The following is a 19,668-nucleotide window of genomic DNA, read 5'->3' as shown; positions in this document are numbered from 1 at the left end:
GCAAGATCTCACCCCGTGGGGTCAAAAAGATCACAAGAACGGTGAGCAAAAATCCCAGAACCACACGGGGGACCTAGTGAATGACCTGCTGAGAGCTGGGACCAAAGTAACAAAGCCAACCATCAGTAACACACTACGCCGCCAGGGACTCAAATCCTGCAGTGCGAGACGTGTCCCCCCTGCTTAAGCCAGTACATGTCCAGGCCCGTCTGAAGTGCATTTGGATGATCCAGAAGAGGATTGGGAGAATGTCATATGGTCAGATGAAACCAAAATATAACTTTTTGGTAAAAACTCAACTCGTCATGTTTGGAGGACAAAGAATGCTGAGTTGCATCCAAAGAACACCATACCTACTGTGAAGCATGGGGTTGGAAACATCATGCTTTGGGGCTGTTTTTCTGCAAAGGGACCAGGACGACTGATCCGTGTAAAGGAAAGAATGAATGGGGCCATGTATCGTGAGATTTTGAGTGAAACCCTCCTTCCATCAGCAAGGGCATTGAAGATGAAACGTGGCTGGGTCTTTCAGCATGACAATGATCCCAAACACACCGCCCGGGCAACGAAGGAGTGGCTTCGTAAGAAGCATTTCAAGGTCCTGGAGTGGCCTAGCCAGTCTCCAGATCTCAACCCCATAGAAAATATTTGGAGGGAGTTGAAAGTCTGTGTTGCCCAGCGACAGCCCCAAAACATCACTGCTCTAGAGGAGATCTGCATGGAGGAATGGGCCAAAATACCAGCAACAGTGTATGAAAACCTTGTGAAGACTTACAGAAAACGTTTGACCTGTGTCATTGCCAACAAAGGGTATATAACAAAGTATTGAGAAACTTTTGTTATTGACCAAATACTTATTTTCCACCATCATATGCCAATAAATTCATAAAAAATCCTACAATGTGATTTTCTGGATTTTTTTTTCTATTTTTGTCTGTCATAGTTGACGTTTACCTATGATGAAAATTACAGGCCTCTCTCATCTTTTTAAGTGGGAGAACTTGCACAATTGGTGGCTGACTAAATACTTTTTTTCCCCACTGTAGGTAAACTGGGATATGACTAAAGAGTTAATCAGGGTGATTTTTTTCACCAATAGACAGGTATTTACCTTTCCATGGTAGCAAGATCTTATCTATTTTTGCTAACTTTCTATTAAAATGTATTGTAGTGAGATAATTTATTTCTTTCGGGATATGTATACTGAGTATGTCCACATCACCGTCAGACCGTTTTATTGGTAAACCACACGGTAATGTAAAAGTTGTATATTTTAGTGATCCATAATTTGGTTGTAATCCCAGAGTTTTGCCTTGTCAAGAATAACTCCTATCTCCTGTGGTATGGGTGGTCTTGCCTTGCGGTTAGGGCCACTAACTCTGGCACACAGACATACGGTTGTTAGGGTGTCGACAGAGGCATACGATCAAATCCGTTTCATCTTCTTAATATGTGTTTTTTATTTTATTTTACTGACCATTTTAGGACACCGTTTGATAGCAAAAATGACCAAGTTATCCAATTCACCCAAATAGTTGTTTGTCACGCTACCTTAGGTTAACTAGAAGTTACTGTATGTAATGCGTTGTGTGTTTTGAAAGCATTTGAATAATGGTGCAACTATAGCCAGCTACTGTTCTCCATTGATTTGCCTGCCCAGAACATTTTGTAATAATTAACCACAATTACAATAGTGAGGTCATCATGGAAATGTTAATTTCCTAACACAGCTCCAGTCACTGACGTCATTTGGCTATACCTCGCATGTCAGTGTCTAGAACCATTGCTTCCCCTCTTCCTTGATTTGTCAACAGGTGAAAACTTTATTAAGAAATTGTATAATATTTTAATTCAGAAATTGCATGAAGGCAACCGCACAGACACACTTGCAATAAAGCACATTTATCAGAAATATGTTCATGAAATACATGAAATACGATTAATAATCTAGGATTACTACAGTAGGCCAGAAAAAGTTGTTAAAAAAGTAACACTACTCAGACTGATCATTGGACGTCAAAGTCTTGAACTCCGGATTGGAGTTAACCTCGACCTCAACTCCACGCAGCTCTATTCCACAATCCCTACCCCGATCCTTTTCCTTCCCCAACCACCCAGGCTTGAGTGACAGCGAGCGCAGGACAGAGCTCTCGTACAGGGCTGTGGAACCACTTCGGCTGGACCTCGTGCTGCGGGAGAAGGAGCCGGAGGTACCTCCCTCGGAGTTGGTGCCCTCGAACAGCTTGGCCATGAAGCTAAAGCCGGCCTGGCGGATGTGGGAGCTGCCGGCGAACACGTACAGCACAGGGTTCACACTGCTGCTCAGGAAGGCGAACGCCGTGACGTTGGGACGGGCCAATACAGCAGCATTGGTGAGAGTGGCGTTGTCACCCAGCAGACCAATCACCTGGGAGGGAGAGAAGGGAGGAGGGGGAGAGAGAGTGTGTTGGGGGTTAGAGAGGGAAAGAAAGTGAAACATAGTGAGAGAGAGAGGTAAAAAGATGAGGGAGAGAGAGAAAGACAACGAGAGAAAGAGAGAGACAGAGAAAGAGGTGAGAGAGAGAGAGAGAGAGAGAGAGAGAGAGGGAGAAAGAGGAGGGAGATAGAGAAAGACAGCGAGAGAAAGAGAGACAGAAAAAGAGGTGAGAGAGAGAGAGAGCAAGAGAGAGAGAGAGAGGGAGCGAGAGAGAGGAGAGAGAGAGAGAGAGAGAGAGAGAGAGAGAGACAGAGAGAGAGAGAGTTTGAGTTTTTATAAAACTCAAGTGTTAACATAAATAATGGCACACTGCCTTTTCAGAAATGAAAACAAATGTAATTCCTAAATAAAATAAAATAAAAAAGAACATATACATTCAACTCATTTCATCAACAAAAAATAGTTTCAAAAAACCGCTCTTTCGTAAGCCCACTTCTCCTCAAACAATGGGAGATATTTTACAGCTGAGAAGAACTCAAAATCCACTTTTATTCTTGCTTTCACTAATCCTTTAAAAACACATCTTACATCCTGCCCATATCCCGTTTATATCTTATGTTTCCTACTCAGAAAAATTGACATGGCTTTAGCCAACTCTCTTGCTATCTCTCTCAGAATGACCTTCTTGATCCAAACCAATCAGGTTTCAGGACTGGTCATTCAACTGAGACTGCTCTTCTCTGTGTCACGGAGACTCTCCGCACTGCTAAAGCTAACTCTCTCTCCTCTGCTCTTGTTCTTCTAGACCTGTCTGCTGCCTTTGATACTGTGAACCATCAGATCCTCCTCTCCACCCTCTCCGAGCTGGGCATCTCCGGCGCGGCTCACTCCTGGATTGCGTCCTACCTGACCGGTCGCTCCTACCAAGTGGCGTGGCGAGAAGCTGTCTCCGCACCACGTGCTCTCACCACTGGTGTCCCCCAGGGCTCAATTCTAGGCCCTCTCCTTTTCTCCCTATACACCAAGTCACTTGGCTCTGTCATATCCTCACATGGCCTTTCCTATCATTGCTACGCTGACGATACACAACTAATCTTCTCCTTTCCCCCTTCTGATAACCAGGTGGCGAATCGCATCTCTGCATGTCTGGCAGACATATCAGTATGGATGACGGATCACCACCTCAAGCTGAACCCTGGCAAGACGGAGCTGCTCTTCCTCCCGGGAAGGACTGCCCGTTCCATGATCTCGCCATCACGGTTGACAACTCCGCTGTGTCCTCCTCCCAGAGTGCGAAGAGCCTAGGCGTGACCCTGGACAACACCCTGTCGTTCTCCGCCAACATCAAGGCGGTGACCCGCTCCTGCAGGTTCATGCTCTACAACATTCGGAGAGTACGACCCTGCCTTACACAGGAAGCGGCACAGGTCCTAATCCAGGCACTTGTCATCTCCCCGTCTGGACTACTGCAACTCGCTGTTGGCTGGCCTCCCTGCCTGTGCCATTAAACCCCTACAACTCATCCAGAATGCCGCAGCCCGTCTGGTGTTCAACCTTCCCAAGTTCTCTCACGTCACCCCCTCCTCCGCACACTCCACTGGCTTCCAGTTGAAGCTCGCATCCGCTACAAGACCATGGTGCTTGCCTATGGAGCAGTGAGGGGAACGGCACCTCTGTACCTTCAGGCTCTGATCAGTCCCTACACCCAAACGAGGGCATTGCGTTCATCCACCTCTGGCCTGCTGGCTCCCCTTCCTCTGCGGAAGCATAGCTCCCGCTCAGCCCAGTCAAAACTGTTCGCTGCTCTGGCACCCCAATGGTGGAACAAGCTCCCTCACGACGCCAGGACAGCGGAGTCACTCACCACCTTCCGGAGACATTTGAAACCCCCACCTCTTTAAGGAATACCTGGGATAGGATAAAGTGTTCCTTCTAACCCCCCCCAAATTGTAAAGTGGTTATCCCACTGGCTATAGGGTGAACGCACCAATTTGTGAGTCGCTCTGGCTAAGAGCGTCTGCTAAATGACGTTAATGTGCCCTTGAGCAAGGCACTTAACCCTAATTGCTCCTGTAAGTCGCTCTGGATAAGAGCGTCTGCTAAATGACTAAAATGTAAATGTAAAAATGTCCCAAAATAAAATTTAACAGTTGACATTTTCTTTTCTGATGCTTACTATATTGAAACCCCAAAATAAAAACAGTGTTATTGAAAATCTCCCCTACAGCTTTAAACAAAGACTCCAGCATTTCCAAGAGAGGTTTTATCCTCTCACACTCCATAAAACAGTGAAAAATGGTTTCTCTTATATTACAAAAAGGGCATCCATCTCCAACATCTGAGTTAATAACAGATACAAAAGCATTAACTGCAACGATTCCATGCAAAACCCTCCATTGCATATCCCCAGTACCCTTTTGTAACGGTGGCTTGTACAGTGCTCTCCATGCTGGCTTTACCTTGTCATCAATGCCCAATTTTACCCTCCATGGAGTGTCTTTTCTATTTTTCAATGTATCTTTATTTAAAACCTTGACACACCCCCTATATAAGTCTTTCCCATTCACCTCATCCAAACCCACCTCTTCCAACCCTCTCAAATCCAGCAATAACGCCTTTCTTTCTGACTCTGGGATATTGGGTGTAATCCCTAGTCTTGGAAATTAGACGTTTTCATCTTGTACCTTCTTCTTGTGACTACTCAGCATACCCACTCTTCTGCTGACAGAGCCTTCCTGCAGCTTCCCAGCAGTTGTCCGACAATCCTTTCCGACCTCACCCCCAAATGTTCAGCCACCCGTCTTCCATCCATTAAGGCGGTCCCAGCCATGGCCATTAACTGTTTTAAGGTGATGATTTTGCCCTTCACCAGAATCTTGGAGAAATATGGAACAGCTGCAGTTGTACAATCCAGTCTTGCCCCATACACCAGAGGTTCCTCCAACAGCCAATGCGCTGACTCCGCTGACGTTCGTCTGGACACCTTCATAATGCTCCACACCCTAAGAAGGCCTCTGTAAAACGGAGGTACTCCCTCCCTAGAAATCTGGCTACTATCAACCAAAAATAAAGCTTTCTTTAAACCTAATCCCCCAACCTGCTGTAATACAAGACCTGCCACCCCTCTCCAAACCACATTTTCCGGTCCATAAAGCAACCTTTGAATAAACTGAAACCGGAAAGCAGCAGCCCTACTAGCAAGATGTACAAGACCTTGTCCCCCCTCCTCTTTTGACAAATACAAAACACTTTGTGGAACACAGTGATATTTATCCCAAAAAAAAATCCACAATAATTGCCTGTATCTTAGCCAGAAGGCCAGATGGTGGCTCTAAAACTGACAACCGATGCCACAGTGCAGAGGCAATCACATTGTTAACTATAATAGTGCGCCCCCTATATGACATACGCGATAACAACCAATGCCATCTCCTCATCCTCCCTTCCACCATTTCAACCACCCCAATCCAAATTTTTTCCATTGTCCCCTCATCTCCTAGGTACACTCCAAGATACTTAAAACCTCCCTTACACCATTCCAGCCCCCCTGGCAAAGCCATGATCCCTCCAGACCATTCTCCAATCTGTAAAGCACAACTTTTTTCCCAATTTACCTTTGCAGAGGATATTCCCCTAAAACGATCAACCATTAGACTCAAACTATCCACCTCCGCTTGATTTTTCACTAAAACAACTACATCATCAGCATAGGCTGAGAGACGGATAGGAGGAATATCCTCTGAAAGGTACACCCCTTCAATGCGACTTCTAATGCTATTTAGTAGTGGCTCTATAGCAATGGCATATAACATTCCCGACAAAGAAAATCCCTGCCTAATACCTCTACACACTTTAAAAGGAGCACTCAAACCACCGTTAACTTTCAATACACTTTCAATGTCACCATATATCACCTTTATCATGGCAATAAAACCAGAGCTGAACCCAAACGCCTCAAAAGTGTGCCATAAGTATTGATGTTCAACTCGGTCAAATGCCTTTTCCTGATCAATTGAAATTAGACCAGCATCCAACTCAATAGCCCTAGAGACGTCCAAAAAATCACGAATCAGAGAAATGTTATCCCCTATCTGCCTGCCAGGAACACAGTAGGACTGGTCCGTATGTATGATTTGCCCCATCACCTCCCTCAGCCTGTTGGACAAAGCCTTTGACAGGATCTTATAATCAGTGCACAATAGAGCCACCAGCCTCCAGTTCTTCACCTCCCTAGGGTCACCCTTTTTGGGCAGTAGGGTGAGGACAGCCCTTCTGCAGCTTATTGGTAGTAACCCTCCGGTTAAACTATCATTAACTACTGCTAGCCAATCCTCTCCCAACATAGCCCAAAAAGACTTAAAAAGTCAACGGGAAGCCCATCAATGCCTGGTGCCCTTCCATTTTCCATGCCTTTTAATGCAGTGTATAGCTCCTGCAAAGACAATGGTTGCTCTAGCTCAACCTGAGCTTCTGCAGCCACCTGTGGGAGCCCATCAAGGAACTGCTGTGTCACTGTTTTATCCTCTTTGTACTCACACTTGTAGAGCTCAGCATAGAACTCTACTGCCCTCTTTCTAATTTCACTAGGGCTAGTGAGCTCCTGTCCAACAGCTGATTTGAGACAATTAATAATTTTTCTTTGTCCATTCTTTTTCTCTAAACCAAAGAAAAATTTGGATGAGGCATCCATTTCAGAGATTCCCTGAAACTTACTTCTTACCAATGCCCCCTGTGCTCTGATACCCAGCAGGTCTGCCAATGCAGCTTTTTTCCTCTTGAGGGCCTGAGTATGGCCTCGATCTCCTGTGGTCTCAACCAACGTCATGAGTTCCACTATTTCAGTCTCTAGGGCTTTCATTGATCTGGTGATATCCTTGGTGACATTCCTCGTGTATTGATTACATAATTGTTGAATCTGGATTTTCCCTATATCCCACCAGTGTTGAAGGGATACAAAACTGGCCTTTTGAGACCTCCACCTCTCCCAGAAAAAAACTAAAACATTTCCTGAAGTGAGCATCACTCAATAAAGTTATATTAAAATGCCAATATGCGCTTTTGGGTTTTACATCGTTAATGAACACCACCTCTGTTATTAAACAATGATCAGAAAATCCCACTGGGGTTATCACACTTGATTTACAGACCTGAGATTGATGCTCAAAACAATAAAACCTATCTAACCTGGCCATAGAGATGGTGTTCTCTCTCACATGCACCCAGGTGTACTGTCTCGTGCCTCCATGTTGACTCCGCCAAATATCACACAGTCCATGTGTTATAATGAGGCGTTTTTAAAAAAGTCCTTGAGGCTATATGAGGTTCTTTGTGATTTCTATCTAAATCACTGACTGTGCAGTTAAAATCCCCAGCAATAAATAAATAATCTTCATTATTACATTTCTCAATGGTATTTGATAATGTCTCTAAAAAACATACCCTCTCAACTGCCACCACTGGGGCATATACATTTATCAGACACATAGTGATGTTTTCATACCTTGCTCTAACTTTTAATAACCTCCCCTCAACTACCTCTTCAACCTCATATGACAAAGGCAAAAACCCTTTTGAGAACAAGATGGCCACACCCCCACTTTTTGAGTTTTTATGACTACACACCACTGTTTTTCACTATTTTGTTGTGACGCATCAGATGACTCACTCTCGCTATCCTCCCCAGAAGAAAACTCCACCATCTCTACAACCTGTTTATCTTCAACTGATTTATCAATCTCTACCTTCCTCTTGGAATTAGACCCTTCACCACCCCTTACATTCTTCCTCTTACTCCTCGGTACTTTGAAAACAGCTGCTTCCTTTTCTATTATTTCAATCTCCTCTTGACCTCCAATTTCATTTTCCAGCACCACCTCAGCAACGGCAGTCGCAATCTCACCGACTTTTTCCCCTCCTTATTTGTTCTGATCTACCACCATTGCCCCCGTATCCACACTGCCTTCCTCTCCTACTTTTCCTACCACATCTGCCCACCTCCTCCCTTCCCCAGCACCCGCACCCTTAGCATGTTCATCCCTTCGCGGTGGTGCATTAGCTGCACCAGCACTAGAGCTGCTACCAGAATCTGCGCGCTCATTCTCGGGACAATTACGCACCAAATGCCCCTCTCTTCCACAGCCAAAGCATTTCATTGATTCAGTAGAAGCGTAGAAGACATAATCAGATCCATCAATCTTAAAACTGAATGCTAAATTCAGTTCATCAATGTCCTTTTTTTAAATCATATGCACTTGTCTCCTATGAGACACGACATGTTTCAGCAACGGAGATTTGCATCCAAAAAGAACCTTCTTTATTGTAGATACAATTTGACCATGACGAGATAACTCTCGCTCCAACACTTCATCTCTAACAAATGGTGGCACGTTAGAAAGTATAACTTTCTTCGCCGGATTCATAAGCGGAAATACCGGCGTCTGCGTCTCCCGCAACACAACACCACTCTCAACTATCATATTCACCTTTTCAATGGAATCTAAAAATATCACTACAGCGCTATTCATCCTTGAGGCTGATTTGATGCTATCATACCCAATGATAGCACCCACTGCCAAGCTACATTCTTCCACTGAACACCCGGCCGCAGCAGGAATCTTTACTCCCATGTCGCCGACTAAGTTTTTCAAACTCCAAACTTCCGCGAGTGGCCATTGCAACCAGCCCCACCCGCTGGTTGTGCCCTCGCGAAAAACAACCTCAACAATCCCACCACCCCTATACGTGCTTAGTGATAGTTAGACAAGATAACCTTAAAACAACTAAACTAATCAATATAAATAATATACACACCAAAACCCAATAGAGTGAAAAAAAATCCAGTCGCTCTCACAATCACTCCTGCTTCACGACTCACTCCCAGCATGCACTCCAACGAGAGAGAGGGAGGAAGAGAGAGAGGGATAGAGGAGGAAGAAGAGAAAGAGGATGAGGTGAAGAGTTGAGAGGAGACAGATAAACATCAGAGACACTGATAGGGATTCTACCTATTATTATTATTATTATTATTATTATTATTATTATTATTATTATTAATATGATTATAATACCTATTATTATTAATAATATTATTATTATGCCTATTATTATTAATAATAATAATAATAATATTATAATACCTATGATTATTATTATTATTATTATTATTATTATTATTATTATACCTGATACATTGAACTGCTACATAATAACTTTCAAATACATTGAGGAACTCGCATACCTGTAAGATGTTGACCAGGTGGTAGGGCAGCCAGAAGAGAGCGAAGGCGCCAATGATGAGGAGGATGAGGCGGTTTCCCCGTCCCTTGCGCTGGAACATGGCGCTGCGTAGCCGGCAGATGACGGAGGTGTAGCAGACGATGATGAAGGTGAAGGGGAGTAAGAAGCCCAGGACGGTCTCAAACAGGTACTGGAACACCTGGTGACCCACACTGCCCCAGTGATACGGCATGCAGATGTTCATGGAGATGTTCTTGTGCAGGAAGGGCTTCAGGTTACTGGGTAGAGAGAGAGAGAGCGACAGACAGAGACAGAGAGACAGAGAGACAGAGAGACAGAGAGAGAGAGAGAGAGAGAGAGAGAGAGAGAGCGAGAGAGAGAGAGAGAGAGAGAGAGAGAGAGAGAACAGGTTTGAGAGGGAACAACTCAGCAGGGCTTGGTAATGATATGAGAGGGGGGTCACTGTATTTTTAGATGTCTCTCACTCTGTCTCTCTCTCTCTCGCCTCTCATGCCTCTCCAACCACACCAGTCACAGATCCATGGTGGTCAGAGAACAAATTCACACAGACATACTTATCAGTGGAGGCTGCTGAGGGGAAGGCAGCTCATCATAATGGCTGAAATGGAGTGAATGGAATAGTACCAAACACATGGTTTTAATGTGTTTGATACCATTCCATTCCAGCCATTGTCTGCCATTCCAGACATTATTATGAGACGAAGGCCAGCAGCCTCCACTGATACTTACAGTATGTTGCATCAACATCCTGTCAACATTTTGACTCCACTTCAGTTCTTCTTTTACAGAATAGACAGCACACAGACTTATTATACTTCATAATATACTTATATATTCATATATATATATATATATATATATATATATATATATATTCATACACTGAGCATACAAACATTAAGAACACCTGCTCTTTCCATGACATAGACTGACCAGGTTAATCCAGGTGAAAGCTATGATCCCTTATTGATGTCTTGTTAAATCCACTTCAATCAGTGTAGATGAAGGGGAGGAGACAGGTTAAAGAAGCATTTTTAAGCCTTGAGACAATTGAGACATGGATTGTGTATGTGTGCAATTCAGAGTGTGAATGGGCAAGACAAAATATTTAAGTCTCTCTCTCTCACTCTCTCACACTCACACTCACACTCACTTTCACACTCACTTTCACACACCACACACATTCACACAGCCCCACCTGCGATAGAAGGGCATGGGCAGAGCTAAGACGAAGGCCAGCACCCAGATACCCAGCAGAATAGCCATCAGGGTTTTCTTGGTCCTCATCCTCTGTGACAGGAAGGGCCTCGCCACGGCCAGCCAGCGATCCATGCTCATCAAGCAGATCAGGTAGATGGACACGTTCATGTTGACGCAGCACAGGTAGTGCACCGTCTTACAGGCCACAGCCCCAAACTCCCAGCCTCGCCTGCCTGCCAAGAAGTGCAGGAAGAGCGGGGCGCTTAGCAGCACCAGGGCGTCGGCCACGGCGAGATTTAAGACGAGCAGGCAGGTGACGGAGCGATGCCTCACGCGGCACAGCACCGACCACACCACGAACAGGTTGCCTGGGAAACCAAAGACAAAGGCCAGGACCAGAATGGAGATACCGATCTGGTGTGAGATGGAGAGAGGAGGGGAGAAGGAGACAAGAGGAGGGGTGGAGGAGAGCTGGGGGGAAGCGGTGGAGATGAAGAGGTCTGACGCCATTTTCGAAGGCAACTGAAGAATCTGGTGTTTCTGGACCTTTGGGTTAATCCACTGTTGGATAGGATGACCATAGAAATAGAATTAGAACACATAGTATGACGTATAACTATGGGAAGCACACAGAGAGAGACGAGAGACACACAGATACAATGTTTGTATCAACAAATATCACAATATTTATATCAACTGAAGGAGCACTTAAAATAGCTTTATACTTCACAACACTGACCTTTATGAGATGGATTTATCCTCCTTTTAACCTGGATCTTCTCAAATCCACAGGAAGTGCTTTTTATTAGCTATTTTGTATTATGCTTTTGTCTCTGTCTGCCTGTCTGTCTTAATGCATGTCTGTCTGTCTATCTGACTGTATGTCTGTCCGCTTGTCTGACTGACTGCTCGTCCATCCGTCTCCACAGGTCTCAGTCCTTTTTCTATCCTCTTTCTTCTTCCCCTTCTGTCAGTCTGTTTTTCTTTCATCATGTTTTTGAGTTTAATACAAGAGGAAACACAGGAGACTTGCTAACACCACAAGTCAGGAAGGAAGTCTGTGCTCATCACATTTGACCGTGTGCATCGTACCATGATGCATGATCTCTCTATATATGACTGCATCCACCCTAACTCTCTTTATATGACTGCATCCACCCTAACTCTCTCTTTATATGACTGCATCCACCCTAACTCTCTCTTTATATGACTGCATCCACCCTAACTCTCTCTTTATATGACTGCATCCACCCTAACTCTCTTTTTATATTACTGCATCCACCCTAACTCTTTCTATATATGACTGGATCCACCCTAACTCTCTCTATATATGACTGCATCCACTGTTATGATGAGTTTCTCGGGTATCAAGGAATTCAATATGCAAGAAGATATTTAACACTTAGATGGAGAATTGATACAATGTATTTAATAGATGCGGTACCGGGTTCGTATAACAAACGGCACGTGAGTTGCCCATTGGAACCCAAACTCCTAGACAAAGGAAATCTCTCAGTTATATAGCCTCTTTACACATTCCTTCAACAACATATGGTAACCATCAGTTGGCACTCCCCACCCTGATGTTATCCCCTTGTAACCAGGCAGTATATTCCATATATCAATCATTCTAAGATAAACACCAGTAAGCTCCCTCGACATACTGAAATCATTGGCATTCAGACTCTGTGGCATCAAGATTGACAAATCTAATGGATTTAACATCGTTCCTACAACACTGTGAAAACACGTCATATCAATCCACCCTAACTATATGACTGCATCCACTCTAACGCTCTCTTTATATGACTGCATCCACCCTAACTCTCTCTCTCTATATGACTGCATCCACCCTAACTCTCTCTTTATATGACTGCATCCACCCTAACTCTCTCTCCTTATATAACTGCATCCACCCTAACTCTTTCTATATATGACTGCATCCACCCTAACTCTCTCTATATATGACTGCATCCACCCTAACTCTCTCTTTATATGACTGCATCCACCCTAACTCTCTCTTTATATGACTGCATCCACCCTAACTCTCTCTATATATGACTGCATCCACCCTAACTCTATTTTTATATTACTGCATCCATTACTGCATGACAGCTTTAAGGAGGAAATACACTATATGATGTATACTACACTGGGTATACCAAACATTAGGAACACCTTCCTAATACTGAGTTGCACCCCCTTTTGCCCTCAGAACAGCCTCAATTCGTCAGGGGGAAGGACTATACATACCGCGTTCAAAGGCACTTAAATATTTTATATCTTGTATCTGGGTGCTGGCCTTCGTCTTAGCTCTGCCCATGCTCTTCTATCGCAGGTGGGGCTGTGTGTATGTGAGAGAGAGAGAGAGAGAGAGAGAGAGAGAGAGAGAGAGAGAGAGAGAGAGAGAGAGAGAGAGAGAGAGAGAGAGAGAGAGAGAGAGAGAACAACTCAGCCCCAGGACCAGCTGGATGAGGGCACTATTTTCTTTGCTCAGCTCTTGGTATTGCAGGGCTTGGTAATGATATGAGAGGGGGGTCACTGTATTTTTAGATGTCTCTCTCTCTCTCTCAGACAGAGCGAGAGAGAGACAGAGAGAGAGAGAACGAGAGAGAGCTAGTGAACGAGAGAGAGCGAGGGGGAGAGAGAGAGAGAGAGAGAGAGAGAGAGAGAGAGAGAGAGAGAGAGAGAGAGAGAGAGAGAGAGAGAGAGAGAGAGAGAACAACTCAGCCCCAGGACCAGCTGGATGAGGGCACTTTTTTCTTTGCTCAGCTCTTGGTATTGCAGGGCTTGGTAATGATATGAGAGGGGGTCACTGTATTTTTAGATGTCTCTCTCTCTCTCTCAGACAGAGCGAGAGAGAGACAGAGAGAGAGAGAGAGAGAGAGAGAACGAGAGAGAGCTAGTGAACGAGAGAGAGCGAGGGGGAGAGAGAGAGCGAGGGGGAGAGAGAGAGGGGGGGGAGAGAGAGAGGGGGAGATAGAGAGAGAGATTCAGAGGAGATATTCCCCACCCTTGAGGAAGAGACGTGCCATTTCCAGGCCCAGAAAAAATTTGCTCATCTGTTGGGACACAAATGCGCGCACAGGAACACTACCTGATCTAATGACCACACGAGGGGACAGCTTTATTACAGGCCATACTGTTTCTAACTATCTTAATCTCCCCCATAGAAACAACAGTGACAGCACCATCAACAAAAATGGAAGGGATCTGTTGCAGCTCTGTCGAAGACTGGGTTTGTACTTTGTCAATGGTAGGTTACGGGAGGACTCTTTGGGGAGATTCACCTATTGCTCACCTCTTGGCCACAGCACAGTAGACTATATGATTACAGACATTGACCACTAACACCTCTGTCTGATTACAGCCAAATTACATTGTTCCTCAAAAGAACAGACATGGAAACAACCACACATTCACAGCCCAGTAAGCTGTACAACATCAGAAATTCATACAGATGGGCCCAACACAGCATAGAAGAATACCAGAAAGCAACCAGTAACCAAAATATCCAAACACTCAGAGAACTTTCTGGATACCACATTCACTCACAGTAAAGAAGGCATCAATCTAGCTGTAAAAAACATTAACTATATTTTCAGGCAAAAGGCAAAAGAAGCACAACTGAATTTGATAACAAACCAAACAAAAAAGACCATAGATGACAACTGGTTTGATGCAGATTGTAAAATTATAAGGAAAAAACTTAGAACACTATCAAACCAAAAGCACAGAGACCCAAATAATGGTCTTTAAAGTCTTCATTACTGTGAGACTTTAAAAGTATATAAACGTACACTCAGAACCAAAAAAGCACAGTACAACAGCAAACAGCTGACACTAATTGAGGAGTCCATAAACAAAAAAAATCAAAACGAGGAATTAGCGATACAAAATGATGACACATTGTGGTCCTCTGTAGCTCAGCTGGTAGAGCACGGCGCTTGTAACGCCAAGGTAGTGGGTTCGATCCCCGGGACCACCCATACACAAAAATGTATGCACGCATGACTATAAGTCGCTTTGGATAAAAGCGTCTGCTAAATGGCATATTATTATATTATTATTACATATGGACAACCCATTTTAAAACACTCTACAACACCGTTCAAACTGACACAAACGCAGAACAATGCCAAATTCATGAGAAGTTGAATGGATTAGAAAAAGCTATAAAGGACAATCAAAATCCATTGAACTCCCCAATTACTGACCAGGAGCTCTATAAGAAACTTCAGGCCCTCAAATGTAAAAAGCATGCGGACCTGATGGCATCCTAAATGAGATGCTCAAATTCACTAGTGCAAAATGTCAATTGGCTATATTAAAAGTGTTTAATATGCTCCTGAGTGTTATTTCCCTGACATCTGGAATCTTTAAGAACGGAGACAAATTTGACCCTAACAATTACAGAGGCATTTGTGTGAACAGTAACCTGGGGAAGGTTTTCTGTAGTATTATAAATGTAAGAATTCTAGACTTCCTTAATAAGCACAATGTCTTGAGTAAAAGCCAAATTAAATTTTTACCAAAACATTGCACGACCGATCATACAGTGCCTTGCAAAAGTATTCATCCCCCTTGCCGTTTTTCCTATTTTGTTGCATTACAACCTGTAATTTAAATGTTTTTTTTTATTTGGATTTCATGTAATGGACATGCACAAAATAGTCAAAATTGGTGAAGTGAAATAAAAAAAATAACTTGTTTCAGAAATTTCAAAAAAATAAATAACGGAAAAGTGGTGCGTGCATATGTATTCACCCCCTTTGCTATGAAGCCCCTAAATAAGATATGGTGCAACCAATTACCTTCAGAAGTCACATAATTAGTTAGATTGCACACAGGTGGACTTTATTTAAGTGTCACATGATCTGTCACATGATCTCAGTATATATACACCTGTTCTGAAAGGCCCCAGAGTCTGCAACACCACTACGCAAGGGGCACCATCAAGCAAGCAGCACCATGAAGACCAAGGAGCTCTCCAAACAGGTCAGGGACAAAGTTGTGGAGAAGTACAGATCAGGGTTGGGTTATGAAAAAATATCAGAAACTTTGAACATCCCACGTAGCACCATTAAATCCATTATAAATTTTTTTTAAAGAATATGGCACCACAACAAACCTGCCAAGAGAGGGCCGCCCACCAAAACTCACGGACCAGGCAAGGAAGGCATTAATCAGAGAGGCAACAAAGAGACCAAAGATAACCCTGAAGGAGCTGCAAAGCTCCACAGCGGAGATTGGAGTATCTATAATATGCCATTTAGCAGACGCTTTTATCCAAAGCGACTTACAGTAATGCGTGCATACATTTTTGTGTATGGGTGGTCCCGGGGATCGAACCCACTACCCTGGCGTTACAAGCACCGTGCTTTACCAGCTGAGCTACAGAGGTCCATGGGACCACTTTAAGCCGTACACTCCAACGAGCGGGGCTATACTGAAGAGTGGCCAGAAAAAAGCCATTAATTAAAGAAAAAAATAAGCAAACACGTTTGGTGTTCGCCAAAAGGCATGTGGGAGACTCCCCAAACATATGGAAGAAGGTACTCTGGTCAGATGAGACTAAAATTGAGCTTTTTGGCCATCAAGGAAAATGCTATGTCTGGCACAAACCCAACACCTCTCATCACCCCGAGAACACCATCCCCACAGTGAAGCATGGTGGTGGCAGCATCATGCTGTGGGAATGTTTTTCCATCGGCAGGGACTGGGAAACTAGTCAGAATTGAAGGAATGATGGATGGCGCTAAATACAGGGAATTTGAGACTGGGACGGAGGTTCACCTTCCAGCAGGACAATGACCCTAAGCATACTGCTAAAGCAACACTTGAGTGGTTTAAGGGGAAACATTTAAATGTCTTGGAATGGCCTAGTCAAAGCCCAGATCTCAATCCAATCTGTAGTATGACATAAAGATTGCTGTACACCAGCGGAACCCATCCAACTTGAAGGAGCTGGAGCAGTTTTGCCTTGAAGAATGGGCAAAAATCCCAGTGGCTAGATGTGCCAAGCTTATAGAGACATTCCCCAAGAGACTTGCAGCTGTAATTTCTGCAAAAGGTGGCTCTACAAATTATTGACTTTGGGGGGTGAATAGTTATGCACGCTCAAGTTTTCTGTTTTTTTGTCTTATTTCTTGTTTGTTTCACAAGAAAAAATATTTTGCATCTTCAAAGTGGTAGGCATGTTGTGTAAATAAAATGATACAAATCCTCAAAAAAATCCATTTTAATTCCAGGTTGTAAAGGTACAAAATAGGAAAAATGCCAAGGTGGGTGAATACTTTCGCAAGCCACTGTATTTACACCCTACACTCCCTGATAGATAAACATGTCCACCAAAATATTACCAAAATGTGTGCTTGCTTTATCGACTTCCAAAAAGCATCTGATTCTATTTGGCATACAGGACTGTTCTACAAAGTTATTGAAAGTGGTGTAGGGGGTAAAACATATGACATAATTAAATCAATGTGTACTGGCAATATGTGCCGCATCAAAATTGGCAAGAAAATAACTGAATTCTTTAACCAGGGGCGTGGCCTTCGCCAGGGTTGCAATCTGAGCCCAGCACTCTTCAATATTTGCATCAATGAATTGGCCACTTTTCTAGAAAAATCCTCAGCCCCTGGTGTTAGTCTCTTCGCAGATGACCTATGCCTGCTGTCAACCACAGCACATGGCCTACAGCAGAGCCTGGACCAGCTGGAGCAGTACTGCCAGACCTGGGCCCTGTCAGTAAACCCCAAAAATACTAAAATAATGATTTTTCAGAGAAGATCTCAGGGAATTAGACCAAAGTTCTCAATTGGTACAAAATATATAGAGTACTGCACACATTACAATTACGTAGGTTTAAAAATAAGCTCAACTGGACAACTTAATGATGCAGTAAATGAACTGAGCGAGAAAGCACGCAGGGCATTCTACGGCATTAAAAAACAAAGTCAAATTGAAATACCTATTAAAATTTGGCTAAAACTAACTGCACTTTATGGCAGCAAGGTGTGGAGTCCACTTGCAAAACAAGATTTCACTAAATGGGGCGAACACCCCATTGAAACCCTGCATGATGAGTTCTGTAAGATTCTCCTACATGTCCAGAGGGAAACTACAAACAATACATAAATCGGCCAATATCCAATAATAATACAAACTAAAAAAATAGCAATTAAGTTTTGCTCTTAGTATTGCTCGTCGCGAAGAGGAGTACGCGACGGGTGAGGTTGTGTCTCTCTCTGGCGGGAGGTAAGCTTGGCTCATATGGTGTCGAGTAAAGATTAAACCATGTATTTAGATTGTAGGTAGGTAGGTATTGTAGTTAGGTATTGTAGGTAGTTTATCTAGGTAGTTATTGTAGGTTATTGTAGGTAATTATTGTAGGTAAGTATTGTATTCGGCTGAACCCGATGAAGCACGAGGCTAGCTAACTCACTACCTGGACGAATAAAGCTAGCTAGCTAGCGGGTAGCTACTGGTAACTATTAGCAACTGTGGATAGTTGTTTCCAATGTTATTCCACGCTTAAGAGTACCTGTAATTATGCCAGCTAGCTACCTACCATTCAGCTGTTTTTCTAACCTCATTATCTGAAGCGTTAACGTTAGGTAGTTAGTAGCTACTGTACTCAAAATGTAGCTACCTGGATAGCTAACTAAACAATAGCTGGAACAACCTAGCGTTAATATTTGGAGACGCTTTCTCTCCGTTGGGACAGACGCGAACTGGCTGAATCGATTCAGTGGCTAGCTTTGCACTTAACTGGCTAACAGTAGCTACTAAGTGTAAGCTATAACCTACATTTATTTTTGTTTTGTTTTTACATACTGCTAACCAGAGTCGTTCAAGGGAATTCGGGACATGGGTGACTAGCTAACGTTAGCTTGGCTCTCTGTGTGTCCGTGCCGTGGGAGGAGGGGTTAGTTCGTTGGCAGAGAGCAATGGCTAGCTAGTATGCTAACTATTCTAGCTAACTAACTGGCTGAATAAGTTGACGACGTACTCACTAAAACTGTCAAAACTACCCCAAAACTTTACACAACGTTAGACACGGACACTAATTATCTGCTTGGCGTGTTAACACAATGGTGGTTTGTTGTAACCGAGTATTGGTGCTAAACCGTGTTATTGGAGGCTGGCATGCTAGTTGGCTTTGGCGTCATATGATTCGGTGTACCAAGTTAGCTAGCTGAATAAACTAAGTTAGAGTCTATTCCTAGAAACATTGAACCGCTGTAGTTTACAATAATTATAATTTCTAAAGTGGAAGTTGGGAGAGATATATTTGAGTGTTTCAGTGAAACGTAAGTGAGGGAGGCCCCGCTCTCTCGCTTTCCCAGATGTTTAGTTCATTTCATTCCGATCTCCTTTGCATTATTGTAGCCTTTCTCTGTAGCCTGTCAACTATGTGTCTGTCTATCCCCTCTGCACAGGCCATACAAACGCTTCACACCACGTGGCTGTTGCCACTCTAATCTGGTGGTCCCTGCGCGCACAACCCACATGGAGTTCCAGGTCTCTGGCAGCCTCTGGAACTGCCATTCTGCGGCCAACAAGGCAGAGTTCATCTCAGCCTATGCTACCCTCCAGTCCCTCGACTTCTTGGCACTGACGGAAACATGGATTACCACAGAAAACACTGCTACTCCTACTGCTCTTTCCTCGTCTAACCATGTGTTCTCGCATACCCCAAGAGCATCTGGTCAGTGCGGCGGTGGCACAAGAATCCTCATCTTTCCAAAGTGGACATTCTCTCTTTTTCCCCTGACCCATCTGTCTATCTC

General features: G+C 43.8%; 1 protein-coding gene across 1 annotated transcript; it reads right to left on the bottom strand.

Moving 5' to 3' along the window:
- Positions 1–1,152: 1,152 nt before the first annotated feature.
- Positions 1,153–13,098, bottom strand: LOC123483174 (leukotriene B4 receptor 1-like). Its single transcript, XM_045212693.1, has 4 exons — positions 11,613–13,098; positions 10,872–11,434; positions 9,654–9,930; positions 1,153–2,407 (listed from the first exon to the last, which is right to left on the bottom strand). The coding sequence occupies exons 2-4, from the start codon at positions 11,381–11,383 to the stop codon at positions 1,994–1,996; spliced, it is 1,203 nt and encodes a 400-aa protein (XP_045068628.1). The 5' UTR covers positions 11,384–11,434; positions 11,613–13,098; the 3' UTR covers positions 1,153–1,993.
- Positions 13,099–19,668: the final 6,570 nt, after the last annotated feature.

The sequence above is a fragment of the Coregonus clupeaformis genome, unplaced genomic scaffold (assembly GCF_020615455.1).
Source record: "Coregonus clupeaformis isolate EN_2021a unplaced genomic scaffold, ASM2061545v1 scaf0039, whole genome shotgun sequence".
NCBI classification, from domain to species: domain Eukaryota; kingdom Metazoa; phylum Chordata; class Actinopteri; order Salmoniformes; family Salmonidae; genus Coregonus; species Coregonus clupeaformis.
This window is presented reverse-complemented; position numbering and strand designations above follow the sequence as displayed.

Bases quoted from the DNA above. Each gene is read 5' to 3' on its own strand.
- LOC123483174 (XM_045212693.1), bottom strand. From the start codon at position 11,383: ATGGCGTCAGACCTCTTCATCTCCACCGCTTCCCCCCAGCTCTCCTCC. The intron at 9,931-10,871 runs GTGGGGCTGTGT...CTCTCTACCCAG, and splicing joins CCCATGCCCTTCTATCGCAG to TAACCTGAAGCCCTTCCTGC. The intron at 2,408-9,653 runs GTATGCGAGTTC...TCTCCCTCCCAG, and splicing joins ACCTGGTCAACATCTTACAG to GTGATTGGTCTGCTGGGTGA.